Source organism: Rhinoderma darwinii, chromosome 3 (genome assembly GCF_050947455.1).
Source record: "Rhinoderma darwinii isolate aRhiDar2 chromosome 3, aRhiDar2.hap1, whole genome shotgun sequence".
In the NCBI taxonomy this organism is placed as follows: domain Eukaryota; kingdom Metazoa; phylum Chordata; class Amphibia; order Anura; family Rhinodermatidae; genus Rhinoderma; species Rhinoderma darwinii.
The window spans coordinates 320,284,128-320,299,654 of NC_134689.1; the positions used below are offsets into that span (position 1 = coordinate 320,284,128).

The 15,527-nt window shown below is 42.5% G+C and overlaps 1 protein-coding gene across 3 annotated transcripts in view; it reads left to right on the plus strand.

The window, feature by feature from the left end:
* The window catches only part of RNF212 (ring finger protein 212), a 68,487-nt gene that overhangs the window by 38,465 nt on the left and 14,495 nt on the right, over positions 1-15,527 (plus strand). For all 3 annotated transcript variants that reach the window (XM_075858250.1, XM_075858249.1, XM_075858247.1), the window contains exons 8-9: positions 6,973-7,015; positions 8,928-8,973. In XM_075858250.1, the coding sequence (XP_075714365.1) occupies positions 6,973-7,015; positions 8,928-8,973 (89 nt within the window). The remainder of the gene's footprint in view (positions 1-6,972; positions 7,016-8,927; positions 8,974-15,527) is intronic.

Genomic DNA, 15,527 nt, shown 5'->3' on the forward strand with positions numbered 1-15,527 from the left:
TAGCATATATAGTATCTTGCAATGAAGAAAGGAGTAGTGGTAGGTAGCCTACGCGTTTCGGACGGTATCTCCGTCCTTATTCATGGCTTAAGATAAGAACTCTGACTGTGTATGCTGGGTTTAAATGTGTTTAACCACAGGTGTGTGTTTTTGATTGCGTTCCAGGGGTGCCTGGTGTTGGAGCGCAGCCTTGGACCCGCCTCCTGCATTGGCCGGCTCCTGGACTTATGGGCTGAATAACCCGAGAATGGTAAGTATCCATTAAATTGTTTATATATATATATAACAGAAATCTTATAACATGTGTGTATCCACATAGTTTGTTAACATTCTTGAATAAGCGGACGGGTAAAAAAGGCATAGTCTGAATACGCATTATTTGGATTTATATTGCATTGAGTCAGATTGTGTGTGAATGGTGGTTGAGTGAGAAATGTGGAAAAAGAAGAACTGGGTTTTTTTTCTCACGGAAATTGTGAGAATGAATTATTGAAAATTCATAACTAGACTGTTAAAAAGAGAGATCATGCACTATTATTAACCATAGAATATCTGGTTTGAATGGAAAAAAAAGGAAAAATTAGACATGACACACTATCCATTCTATATGAATACTTTCATGTCCATCATAATATACCATTACAACTTCCATGACAGCATGCCTCATCCACTTGTATATATCACTAAGAAAAACGTTCTATAATATAAAAAACATAAGCAGAAGATAAATTTATACCCATCAAGTATAAACATATCACTACCCTCACTTTCCAATTTAATACGATTTTAACCAGCAATATGTATCTCCCAGGACACATAAGCTTTTTAACAGTCTAGTTATGAATTTTCAATAATTCATTCTCACAATTTCCGTGAGAAAAAAAACCCAGTTCTTCTTTTTCCACATTTCTCACTCAACCACCATTCACACACAATCTGACTCAATGCAATATAAATCCAAATAATGCGTATTCAGACTATGCCTTTTTTACCCGTCCGCTTATTCAAGAATGTTAACAAACTATGTGGATACACACATGTTATAAGATTTCTGTTATATATATATATAAACAATTTAATGGATACTTACCATTCTCGGGTTATTCAGCCCATAAGTCCAGGAGCCGGCCAATGCAGGAGGCGGGTCCAAGGCTGCGCTCCAACACCAGGCACCCCTGGAACGCAATCAAAAACACACACCTGTGGTTAAACACATTTAAACCCAGCATACACAGTCAGAGTTCTTATCTTAAGCCATGAATAAGGACGGAGATACCGTCCGAAACGCGTAGGCTACCTACCACTACTCCTTTCTTCATTGCAAGATACTATATATGCTATCGAATACCCTATTTTTTAATAAGAATAATTAAAACTTGGAAAAAGATTCCTTTTATTTCCACCAAAGCTGGATCCAACCATCCTTTCCTTCAAAGTATACTTTTTTCGTGAGCCACCACGAGGATCCGAGCACCAGGATTATCCATTACAAAAACAAACAACTTTTACAAGGTGAGCTGGAGAAATTCTCCCTATATTACCTGTTCGCTTCATACAGTGAGTCACGAAGGTTCCCCCATTCAAAACTGTCTGTCAACTTGTTCAGCAGCTGTAGTGCCAGCTCCTCCCCATACTCGTTAAATATTTCTACTGGCAGGCCATCCGGTCCCGGAGCCTTGTCACAAGCCATTCTTCCTATTGCCATTGTGATTTCATCTAAATAAATAGGCTTCTCCAGAGCTAGGATTTTGATTTTAATAAAAAAAATTAAGCTGATATTGATTCATTATGTAGGTCTTATTGAGGAAAAAAAGAATTTGCTAATTATTTTCATGTTCTGTTTTAAGGTAGTTTATTCAATGAATAATAGTTACCCTAAAAATGCATCCTTTAAAGGGAACCTATCACCAGCATTTCACTTATTGAACTTTACTTATCCCTCACTGGCCGCTGCTATCAAAAGTTCATTACCGTTATCTCCTTTCCTAAATTCCTCCTCCAACTGTAAATAACGGTCTGTGTAAAGAGAAGTGTTTTCTATGTACATGTGAGTGCAGATATTCCCCCAGAGATAGGTGTGTATCTCTGCCTTCCGGGGGAGGGGGGAGAAGACAGTGGACACATCCAATGCATTCTCACTTCCTTCCCCCCACCAGGTAATGAGATTCCATGGGGGGAGCCATAAACAGTCCCGTGCCCCCCCCCCCACTTGCACGTGCTTGAGCATGTGATGTCATACAGAAGTGCATGGGAGAGTTTAAAAGGATAAACTGTCCTACACTGCTCTCGCTCTTGCTCCTGCTTCCTGCCCACCAGACACCTACAGCTCTCTGTTCCTGACTCAACAACCTAGGAACCACATTTGCTAAGTATCCTCCCCCTCTCTCTCCCCTCTCCTACCCTTCCCCCCGTAACCCCATTCCCTGGTAACACTTTTCCTTCCATGGTGTACAGATTTCCCCTGGTATTTAACCTCTTGAGTGTATAGGGAAAGTTAGAGCCAGGTGGGGGTGGGTCACAGAAGCAAGCATGAGTGAGTGCACTGTAACTTGTATGTATGTTAGTTAAGCGGGTGGGTGTTAGTATAGTCTTGTAATATATTGTACTGGTACTGTGGCACGTGTAGTAATTATGCTGAAGCTATATCGTGAATTATGTTAGGTAAGTGGGTGGTGGTATAGATTAGTGTTTGTAATACCCTGTTTATACTGTCCCACGTGTAGGGTCAGTGTATTCAATACATATTAAGTTGTTATGTGTATTGGAATGCACTGATACTATACTGTGATTATTTACTGTGTTTGGTGTATTTTATATCTAAGTGTGACGACTGTTTGTATTAATAAATATTACCCTTTAGTAACTATGCAGTCATATACACTTAGTAGCAAAGCAAGTAGACTAACGTTAATACAAAAGAAAGGTAGGGAAGCTAGGCATAATCCTAGTGACCCTGATATAAAGGAGGTGGTAATAGTGGGTGACACTAGTAGGTGAACCCCACCATTACCACAGCCCTTAAGCAGCCTGCAAACATTTTGCACCTTTTATCGTAATAATCCGGTGTCCCTTTGTGCACCAGAAGAGGACATCAATGCACAAGCACTGGATTTTGTGTGCTGGGGGAAGGCGAGGAGCTGTCAATCAAAAGTAAGGAGGCGGGAGAAACTCAGAAAGACTTGAGGAATGAAGATATGACTTTTCAAACGAAGATATGACTCTTTTATGCTCATTAGCATACGGTGTGGGAACACTAAAAAACTGAATACTAAAGCTACAGAGCCAACTAAGAAGACAATTATAATTTATATAGAAATGATTTTTCACCCACTACCACCAGGTATTGCTGGTTTAATAGGTGGAATGCTGGTGACAGGTTCCCTTTAAAGAGGCTCTGTCACCAGATTTTGCAACCCCTATCTCCTATTGCAGCAGATCGGCGCTGCAATGTAGATAAGAGTAACGTTTTTTTTTTTTTAAAAACGAGCATTTTTGGCCAAGTTATGACCATTTTTATATTTATGTAAATGAGGCTTTCTAAAGTACAACTGGGCGTGTTTAAAGTTAAAGTACAACTGGGCGTATATTGTGTTCGTTACATCTGGGCGTTTTTACTTCTTTTACTAGTTGGGCATTGTGTATAGAAGTATCATCCACTTCTCTTCACAACGCCCAGCTTCTGGCAGTGCAGACACAGCGTGTTCTCGAGAGATCACGCTGTGACGTCACTGACTTCCTGCCCCAGGTCCTGCATCGTGTCGGACCAGCGAGGACACATCGGCACCAGAGGCTACATTTGATTCTGCAGCAGCATCGGCGTTTGCAGGTAAGTAGCTACTTACCTGCAAACGCTAATGCTGCTGCAGAATCAACTGTAGCCTCTGGTGCCGATGTGTCCTCGCTCGTCCGACACGGATGCAGGACCTGGGGCAGGAAGGGAGTGACGTCACAGCGTGATCTCTCGAGAACACGCTGTGTCTGTGCACTGCCAGAAGCTGGGCGTTGTGAAGAGAAGTGGATGATACTTCTATACACAACGCCCAGCTAGTAAAAGAAGTAAAAACGGCCAGATGTACACACACAATACACGCCCAGTTGTACTTTAACTTTAAACACGCCCAGTTGTACTTTAGAAAGCCTCATTTACATAAATATAAAAATGGTCATATCTTGGCCAAAAATGCTCGTTTAAAAAAAAACAAAAAAAAAACGTTACTCTTATCTACATTGCAGCGCCGATCTGCTGCAATAGGAGATCGGGGTTGCAAAATCTGGTGACAGAGCCTCTTTAAGTCTGCTGTGCATAGCACTGCCAAATATGTGTACTTTGTGTAACATATGACTTGCGCCAAGAACAAACACCCTATTATAGGTTTAAATATATCTCTCTCCCTGGTATAGAACCATTTTAGTGAAGGCACAAAAGCAGGTAGGGCTGGGGTAGAACAAAAGGGTGCCCAACTCTATATGGTTTTTGAATGGGATGTCCAACAAGTTAATTTAGGGTTGATTGACAGGTGTCCACATACTTATAGTGTGTATAGTTTTCATACTGTATATATTTGATATCGTATTGCATATTCATCTGCGCCCTGCCAAGGATAGCCACCGCCAAGAGCTAGTACCCCTTCTATTTATTTTGTTTACTCTGCAGGAGAAAGCCATGTGTACGAGACTTTAGAACTCTGCGGTTAGGTCACATTTCAGACCTCTACCTGGTCCCAACAAAACCAGCAACATTTTTAATGAGTATTGAAAGCAGTTACGTATATGAGTGGAGAAAACAACAGGAAATAACTTTAACCCCTTTCTGCCCACCACACGTATATTAACGGACTAATGGCATGGTCCCTGTGCCAGAAACCCATTAATTTATCTGCTCTTTTTGGTGCCATCTGCAGGATCGGGCTGTTATACGGAGAGCCCGATCCTGTTCTGTGACAAGGAACTGAAATAATCAGTTTCCTGTCACTAAATATATCTGAACACAGTGCTCATGTTTAGCACTGTGTTCCCAAATACAGAAGCTACCACTTCTGCATTCAGGTGGTTGATAGGGAACTCTGTGTAGAGGGGGCATGTAGACATGCAGAGAAGATGCAATCTGTTACTTCTCTGCATGTATACAGATAACTGGTAACAGTGATCTAATGGACTATTACCATTCGATCCCTGTTATCAGTTTGTCTGTTAAACTGCACCCCCATAGTAAAAATCGAATTAATTTAGTAAAATGTAAAAAATAAATAAAACTGATTGAGGAAAAAAACAATAAAAAAGGAAACAAATATAAAAATAAAAAGCCCCTCCAAAATAAGTGAAGGTCTATCCAAACACACATGCACCACTTTTTGACATCTAGCATGACACAACCGCATTTTGCACAGGCGTCATGTGCTTAGGCATTAATACATTCTTGTCTTATTCTACACATACAATAACTACCCCGGCCACCAATTTATGCATGTTCTACCCCAGCTCTACCTGTTTTTGTGCCTTCACTAAAAATATTCTATACCTTGATGATTATCACCCATGGGCAGAGGCTGCGTCTAAAAGCTAAGGGAGAGAGATATATTTAAAACTATAATAGGGTGTTTGTTCTTGGTGCAAGTCATATGTTACACGATGTACACATATTTGGCATTGCTATGCACAGGAGACTTAAAGGATACATTTTTTGCGGTAATTATTATTCATTGAATAAACTACCTTAAAACAGAACATGAAAAAAATTAGCAAATTCTTTTTTTCTCAATAATACCTATCTAATTAATCGACATCAGCTTCAAATTTTATTAAAAACAAAATCCTAAGTGTCACCCAAAAAAGAAAAATATGTTTTTTTGGGAAGACTAATAAAGAAAAAAAAATTTACCTTTACAACACACCATTCCAAAAGGTGAAATTTTGCTCTGGTCATAAAAGGGTTAAATTAATACATAATAAATTACAAGTAAGTATTTGCAAACTTACTCTACTTTGTATTTTTATTTCCACTGTGAAAGTGGAATTTTGCTTTAAATTGAATTTAAAGGTTTATTTTCTAAAAATATATGGCTTATTCTCAGAATAGGACATCAATAGCAGGCCAGACTGGAAAACCCCTTTAAAGCATACCGAACTTTTCAGAATAAGCTGTCATATGTGTGTACGTGAGGAATAACACTATTTCTGGCCATTATATGGCCTGTATATGACATTTTTTTTTAGCAGTTTTAACCTCTGCAGGCTCTATCTCTAATTCTCAGTTTTCTCTGAGCTAGTATGTGTAGCCTAACTGCTATCATGTCTCCTATACACTGCACCCAGAGAAGAGAAAATCATACTCTCCTATCTCTATCTATCACATAAATATAGAAGATGCAGTAGCATGGAGGAGATTATACACCAGTAATGAGCAGTGTAGCTGAGAATCCAGCACTTGGGTGAGATATAACACTTACCAGAAAGCTGCAGCTCATCTGTGATTTTTTTTCTCACTCTGCTCCTGCTCCCCTCATCCCTCTTTATAGTCTTCTATGGGCAGCATGTCTGTGTCTCTTTCTATACTCTTGCTCCATCCTCCTGCTTCCCCCTCCCTTCTCCATAGACTTGTATGGACAGACAGTAAAGAGACACCTCCCCACTTCCAGCAGTCCATCTCCTCTGCTCTGTAACTAGAGATGGATTTTGCTTGACAACCGAGGGGTTGACAGCAGATTACAGGAAGGGTGCCACCTAGTTGCATTAACTTTAGACAGAATATGCCTGGATAAATCAATAACATCTTACCAGTAAGTAAATTACAAAGTTGATATATATCAGGTATATTATTAGATTAGCATAAGTTTGAAAAGTTAGTCGCAATTTAAAATATGTCACCCACATAATAAGTAACTCACTCTTACTGTTATAGTTCCCAGGAATGTCTGACAGTTTTAGAAAATTTTCTGTAAATAATAAAGCAACCTTCTCTTATTTTCTGATCAGTACGTTCAGAAGACCAAATACCAAAGTTACCCAGTACCAAGAAGTAAGTAAGGCACACAATGTACTCAAATACATAAAACAGTGCAAATATATATATATATATATATATATATATATATATATATATATATACCAAAACACCAGATCTTGCTGATTAGATAGTGACTTGTTGGCTAATTAAACATGTTTAATATCTTTGTAATTTACTCACACTGTAAAAAGCAGTCATGTTGTGTTGTACATTACATTATTTTACACCAAATTGTAACTTGAAGCTCCTGGGCTTCAGGGGCGTAGCTAAAGGCTCATGGGCCCAGATGCACAAATTCAAATGTATAGTTATATCTAGTGACTGACAGCCCAACATTATTTCCAAAGAAATGTGAAGCGTGCTGTGCACTGAGTGGAGAGGAGAGGAGAGGAGAAACGTTAACGTACTGCTGCCTGACATCGTGGCCTGTGGCAGTGTGCGTATTCTTACTCCTTCCGTCTGCAGCCCCTCATAGCACATACTCTAAGAAGAGGAGACAAGAGTGGCGTCATTATATGCACACTGCCAGGTAGTAGAATATTAAAGTAATTAAGTTTCTCCTCTTGTATAAATAAGTGGGCTTCTGCATATCCCCAAACTTCTCAAGTTGGGAATGAGGGACAGGAACATCAGTTGTGACACAGTTTTCGGATGACCCTTTGAAGTCCCTGCCAGTGTCCTCATAAAAACCTCAGCCAAAGTGCACCTTTGAACGTCGCAGCTAACGGTTTTCCATATGTCCCAGCCAGAGACCCCCATAAAATGCAGAGCCTGTCTGCTCTATAGCAGATATAGGCAATATTTTAAAGTGTTTTTGCACAATTAATGAAATATCATATAGGCCGCTGCCTTCACCATTTGTGACATATTATTCTCACTTCTTTTTGTACTCCATGAACAGATTAATGTGGGTGGAGCCCTCTTACGTTTTGCTCCTCTTTAATGTGTGCCTGTGTCCTCTTCTTTTAGTGCATGTCCATGGCAGGGTATTGGTGGTGGTGGTGGCGGCATCGCTGGGTTGGGTGAGGGAACAGCGGCTCCCGAGCTGAAGGAGCATTAGCGGCATCATGGTGATGGCAACTGGTGGCGCCATGCATTATAAAGCTAGGTTCACACAGTGTTATTTGCACGCTGATTCCAATGCTTTTTCAGCATTGGAATCAGCGTGGAAGATGCCTCTCTTTTGGCTCCTATTGTTTTCAATGGGAATTAGCGCCATAGTTCACACAAAAAAGCCAACTAACCTGTCCTGGCGCAGAATCCACAAATGACCATTGAAAAGTATGGGAATGCTGAAAAAAAACAGATTTTAAAATGTAAGCTGTTTTGGATGCTGTTTTTTGTTGCTTTTCTGTGGAAAAACAGCGCCCAAGACATTTGGGGCTGTTTTTTCACAGAAAAGAGCCAAAAAACAGCGTCCAAAGCAGCTTACATTTTAAAATCTGCAATCTGAAAAACAGGATTTTGGATGCAAATTCAGCAACTGTTTTTTCAGCCACACCTAAATACTGTGTCAACATACCCTAATAACGGGGCTCCCGCACAGAACAGGGAGGGAGGAGGTGAGATTACAAGTCCATGTTGTAGAAGAGATCTTTGCCAAGTCCCGGGACAGCTCGATTCGTGCGATGCCACTGGTAGCAGCTCAGTCAGCATTAGTGTGGTGTTGGGGGGCCTATAGGCCCGGTTGCAACTGCAAGCCCAAAAGCTATGCAACTGCTGGGATTTAATGCTAAATCTGTAAAAGGGCCCTTGACTATCCAATGCCAATTATAGTATTGTTCTTTTATAAAGCAGAGGGGTGGTTGAGCCCCATAGACATTGGGGCCCAGCTGCAATCGCAACGTCTGCACCCTCTGTAGTTATACTTCTGTTTTTACATCATATTTCATGTGTGGTTTACATATAATTTTTGTTTGGACAGGGTGGATTTAATGGACGTCACTTCAAACACACCCAGAAAGAAGACGGTAAGTTTAAGTGTAAATATATAAGCTTTGGGGGACCGTGGCCGGATGTCTGCCTGAGCAGACGTGCTTCACCGAGCTCATGAGCACCCTGACCCTTTATCCTGAGTAAAACGCTGCCATCCTACCTTTTTGCAACTGAGTCTGCATGGTAACCTGCTTAGCCATTCCCTGGTGGCTGTTTGTGCTGGACTTTTTGGGCCTCCTATCCCTGTGCTGCTCTACTTAGCCTCCCTGGCGGTGCTTTGGCGGGACACAGGGTAGCGTGCACTTCAGGTCAGCGCCAGTGCCTGTCGTGCTACAAGACCTCCTGCTCCTTGTTTCACTTAAAGAGAACCTGTCACCAGAATTTCACCTATTGAACTTTACTTATCCCTCACTGGCCGCTGCTATCAAAAGTTCATTGCCGTTATCCCCTCTCCTAAACTCCTCCTCCGACTGTAAATAATGGTCTGCAAACATTTTGCGCCTTTTATCGTTAGGCTGGGTTCACACGAGCACATTAACGTCCGTAATGGACGGACGTATTTCGGCCGGAAGTCCCGGACCGAACTCAGTGCAGGGAGCCGGGCTCCTAGCATCATAGTTTTGTACGATGCTAGGAGTCCCTGCCTCTCCGTGGAACTACTGTCCCGTACTGAAAACATGACTACAGTACAGGACAGTTGTCCTGCAGAGAGGCAGGGACTCCTAGCATCGTACATAACTATGATGCTAGGAGCCCGGCTCCCTGCACGGAGTTCGGTCCGGGACTTCCGGCCGAAATACGTCTGTCCATTACGGACGTTAATGTGCTCGTGTGAACCCAGCTTAATAGTGTCTGAGAAGAGAAAAACATACACAGCGCCACATGGTGCAAGATAAACCTTAATGGGTAAGGTAATAGATAGCGAACGTAAGTTGTTACACTCACCAAAAAAGCTTGTACTGGCAGGTACAGCTTAGAGATGTAGGCAGTATTGAAACAAGGTTGCAGCTTTCAGTATCCAGGTGCCGGCATCAATTGTATTGTGCTGCGAGAAATAGCAATTTAAATTTATATATATTTTTAAAAAAATATATGTTAAAAGTTGGATATAGGAAAGCGCTACTCAAAAGGAAGGATAAGCAGAGTGATAATGATCGGTAGATTTATTATGCAAAAGAAGGGCAACGCGTTTCAATGCAGAACCTGCGTCTTCATCAGGCCAAGATTTCTACTGGACCGTGGCGGCGTGTGGTGCAGCTGCTATGGACTGCGCGCAGTGTGGGCTCTCTCTCCCTGCCTCTGCTGGGAGTGCTGGTGCTGCCAGTTTTTGACAATGCAATGACAACTGTATTTGCATTGTAGGTGGCTGGAGCTGCATTCACTGGCCACTGTTGAACTGTGAGTGTTATATAAAGACTGTCCATTCTGGTCATTTCATCCGGTCCTGTACCATATACTGCACTCTCTACTGTTTGCTCTCATTTACATGCTGATAGAGTATTAGGGTACCCTCAGGTACCAAGGACTAGGAGCATACAAGATATATTACATCTCTATTTTTTGGGCCTACTGCCCCATCTTGGGACTCAAGGATATATTCAGTTGTACTTTCTGTAAAAGTGTGCTGTTGCCTACTTGTGTTATATACCCTGCTACTCTGCCATAGGTTGTGGTAGGCGGAGAGGGAAGAGCAAGTCCCTGGTTGAGGGCCCTAGAGCCCCTTCTGATTAGGAATCTGCTATAGAGGACCTCTCGTCTCAACCTCTGGATGCCCTGTTATATAGGGCTACCTCTGCAGTACTTTCTAAAACACAAGCCAGTATGGCAAAAAAACATGAGCAATTTTCTAGATCTAGCCCCTACCCCCGGCTGACTCCCCTGAACCTTCTCTGTCACTGTTTGATGGGTCACTGAGTCTTCCACGGCAGTTCTACCCTCAGGACCCACCAGATTCCTCCTCTCACTTGGATATGAAGTTTGCAGAATTACTGACTGCCATCAATTCATGCTAGTCCATGCTTGTCACTAAAGTTGATGAACTATGGCAAGATTTTTTTATATTGCAACCTGCAAAAAATTCCGGAATGGCCACTGAGGCAGAGTGCAGTTTCTCTGATGTGAAAGATGTTCTACCCCCGATACCTACTCAGATTGCGGACTTACAATAACAAATGACATGTTGAGCGGGCAGACTATTATGAAAATCGTCCGTATTATTGGACTGCCTGAAAAAACTGAGGGACCAGATCCTGTTGCATTCTTGGAATGTTGGCTAAAGGACATTCTTGATGCAAAAGTTTTCTCCCCGTTCTTTACTATTGAACGTGCCCACCGGGTTCCGGCTTGCCCTGGTCACCCCCGACCTCATCTTCCATGTCTTGCATTTCCGGCATAGAGATGCTGTTCTCCAAGCCATCAGATGTCCTTTTCAACAACCAGCGTGTCTCCTTCTATTCCGACTTCTCAGTTGCTATACGGAAATAACGCATCTAGTTTACGGAGACCCGTAAGAGGTTACTTGAGAAGGGCTATAAATAATGATGGACACACCGCCAGATTCTTTACAACTCTGGCTGAGGCACCGGCCTGGATAGAGACTGCTTTCTTTGTGCCTAATTGGGCTGCCCTGCCCGATTGAGGCCTTCTGCCGTGTCCAAATATCCTTTTTCTGTTCTTGTTCTCTTACCGGAACTGGCTTTCCCATTTGCTTAGCCATTTAGAGAAGTGTGTTGCTAGACTTACAGTCTCTCTGAGATTGTTTTTTACATAACCTATTATTTTTCTACTCTGTTTGGGTCAGGTCCTCGGGACTAGGCAGACTTGGTAGTCCGTCAATAGCTTAGTCAGGGACCACTGTTCTCTTCTTGTTACCTAGTTAGTGGGTACAGGCCTGCACTCCAATTTAGTGCATGACAGAGGTTAACCGTTGGGAAATTTTCAATGTTTTTTACTGATGCTGTTGTTTTATTTGTTGTGTGTGTATGAATGCATGCGCTACCCCTCCCCCTCCTTGTATTCTGGTCATCATTCCGCTGCAGGTGATTCAAGTAGCGTGTGACCATTTTGGCCGTTGTATTTTTGTTCACTGCTCATTATATTAGTTGTTTTTTTTACTGTAGTTAACTTCTATGTCCATCCCCCTCTTGATCCGGCACTGGTGGATTTGGTGACTGGGAAGCTAGCAGGATTTCCTGTGGGACCAATCCTGTGTGTTGGAGATTTCAATGCGATACCTAATGCCTCTATTGATCACACGGGTGGTCCTGACTCAGCCTCTGTACATCTTGTTTCATGGTCGTTGGTGCTTATCCTTATTGATGTCTGGCACTGGAAGTTCCCTACAGATAGATGGTATATGTATTACTCTACTGCCCATAAAACGTTTCCCAGAATAAACCTTGCCATGGCTTCCTCAGATTTGTTGCTGGCAATTTCTCCTATAAAGTTATGGTTGGGCCCCCGACTGACTCTCGAGTCTGGAAATTACACCTGTCATGGTTAAATTTGTCTGCGGTCTCCATGGCAGTTAGCAATGTTCACAAGGAACATTGGGCTAATCATTCCACTCACACAGATCCTCTAGTTAAATGGGATGCATATAAGGCTACTATGCGAGGGGCGTTTGTGGCTGGGCAAAGGGGCATACAGAAGGATATTGAGGCTTCTCTGACAGCAGAAGTGCAAAAGGCTGAGCAAGAGTATCTAGCTGACCCGCTACCTACTTCCAAGCGTAGATGGGCGGACGCCCAGAGGGCATTCCTTAACATTACTAAGAGCAAACTAAAAAGCGCATGTTGTCGACTGAGGTGTCGGTGTTAGGCTCTGTTCACACAGAGTTTTCTGCAGGCAGAAAAATTTTGACCTGCCTGCACGTCGTTTGCCGCGTTTTTCAGCTGCGGCGAATGAGTGCCGCGGGCAAAAAAACGTCTCCGCCTGCCATTGAAATCAATGGGAGGCGATTTCACATGTTTTTTGCCGTGGTTTGCGACATGGTTTCCTCGGCAAAAAACTCGGTGTGAACAGGGCCTTAGAATTTGGGGATAAAAATGACAAATTGTTCGCATATTTGTCGCTCTCTGAACACCCCAGTGCTTCTATCCCATCTGTAGTCTCACAGTAGGGTGTTATTTATACTGCCCCTAAAGATATTAACCAGAAATTTTGAGACTTCTATAGTATTCTATATAGTTCGAAGTGTAGTGTTCCCCTGCTGGAGATTGAAGATTTTCTGGAGGGACTTCTGTGGCGCCTCTCTTTTGCTCAGGCCTGTAAATTAGATGCCCCAATCACTGATGATGACATAGCGCAATAAAATCCCTGTCGTCCGGTAAAACACCAGGTGTAGAGGGTTTGGTGGGTGATTGGTATAAAACTAGTTGTGATACTCTAGTACCCAGACATCGGGAATTATATTTTGCTGCCCTTGTAAAGCCTTTGATTCCATTAAATGGCAATATCTCTGGATCATTTATCCCGACTGAACTTTAGCCCTAAAGTTCCTGCCTTTGTTCATCTACTATATGAGGAGCCCAGAGCACGGGTAAGATCCAATCTAGATGTCTCTGATTTTTTTCCGCCTGGACATGGTACCCGACAAGGCTGTCTTTTATCCCCATTTTTATTTGCCCTTGCCATTGAGCCCCTAGCGCTGGCCATTCGCCAGTCCTCTACCATACAGGGCATCTCTAGAGGCTCCCTGGTTGAAAAAGTCTCTTTACATGCTGATGATAATCTGGTATATCTGGCTGATGATGGTCCTTCCCTATTGGATTTGTTGAGATGTTTGGTTTGTTTTCAGTGCTACTGGTGAATTGGTCTAAGTCAGTTATGTTGCCCCTCTCCCCTCGGTACTGCTCACTGTAGACTCTCCCTGTTCCGTTGCAAGTTGCAAGTGGCTACTTAATTCAAATATCTTGGGGTTTTGGTTTCTCTTAATTTACTAGACTACTCTGTGCTTAACCTGGACCCTTTGATAGCATCCACTGAACGACAACTCAACTCCTGGCATTTCTTCCCTCTTTCCCTATACATCAGGATTAACCTATTTAAGATGATTAACCTACGTAAATTCCTCTATTTGTTTCAAGCCTGCTCAATGTTATTTTCCAAGAAATGTTTCCGTCACCTTTATAGCATTTTACGCTCCTTTTATTGGCAGGGTGGAACTCCTAGATTTAGTCTCAACCTTTTACAGGCCCATAGACATAATAATAACAATAATAATCTATACCTTTACTATCTGGCCTCTAAATTGGTGTTTGCGAGTTGGTGGATTGACCTAGATATGAGCAATGCTGCTACTGCTTTAGCAGGGGCACTTATGAGCTCCTATGAGAGTCTTACTAACTTACTCTACAGGTACAAGTCTTCCTGTCCTGTGGTACTTCCACTCCAAACCATTTCTCGGGTCTGGAAACTTGCTCATCTCTTGCTACAGGGTACTGCAACCTCTCCACACTCACCTACAACTCCGTTGTGGTCCAACCCATGTTTACCCTACCTTGAGTTTCTGCCGGGGGCAGTTCTGTGGGCAGAAGCTGGGATTAAATTCCTGGGACAAATGTGCTCTGCTAGCACTGGTTTTGTGTCCTTCTCTGAACTTGTGGATTGGCATGAGATCTCAAGGACTGACTTTTTTTCATTACATTCTACTACGTCTTGCTTTCATTGCGCAGTCTGGCTCGTTGGGTCCAGAGTTGGGTTTTTCCAAACTGGATTTTCTCCTTGGTGTCCCAGACCTTCCTAAACTCCTTGCACACACCCATGCATTATTACAACCTGCTCGGTCTAGACCCTTCAATAGAGTATTTTCGGGGTTGCACGGAGATATCCCTGATCTGACATAGATTAGTGCAGAGAAGTGGAGCTCTCCTTTTCTGATTCTGTGGTGCTTGGGATTTCTTAATCCAATCTAGGTTTTTTCACCGTATCTACTACACCCCAGTCAGACTCCACAGGATAGGTGCCTCAACCTCCAACTCCTGTTTTCGATGTCGGATTGTGGTGGGCACATATCTCCATTGTGTATGGCTGTGCCCTAAGGTCTTTCCCTTTTGGTCGGAAGTTGTGAAATTTCTCCATGATCACTTTGAGTTTGCAAGACTTCTCACCCATCAAATATGCCTCCCAGGTTTTATGAATGAAGTAGTACAGAGTTGTTATAACAAGTTTTTTTTCCGTTTCACTTCGTTCTGCGTCAGGAAGGTCATTATTATGGCCTGGAAGGCTACTGAAAAACCAAATTTGGTGCACTGGCTTCAGCTTATTAATAAATATGTTCCTCTCTACCAAATTTGATATAATAGCAGGAGATATCCCTATACATTTGAGAAGATCTGGAAAAGATAGTTGGAGACATCTGAGACTGCGATATAAATCTGTAGGTTCTTGCTGGGCTCGAGGATGGGTTGGGATGCAGGGCACATTGGATTGAATGGTGTGTGTATGGTGTATTGTTGTTAATGTATAGCAGTGAGTTAAGCCTTCTGTTTGGCCTGCTCTCCACCCGTCACATAGCTGTCTTCAATCTACTGTAATTGTGGCTCTGTATATCTTGTATCCGAAAATATTGCTGTGATGGTTGACTCAT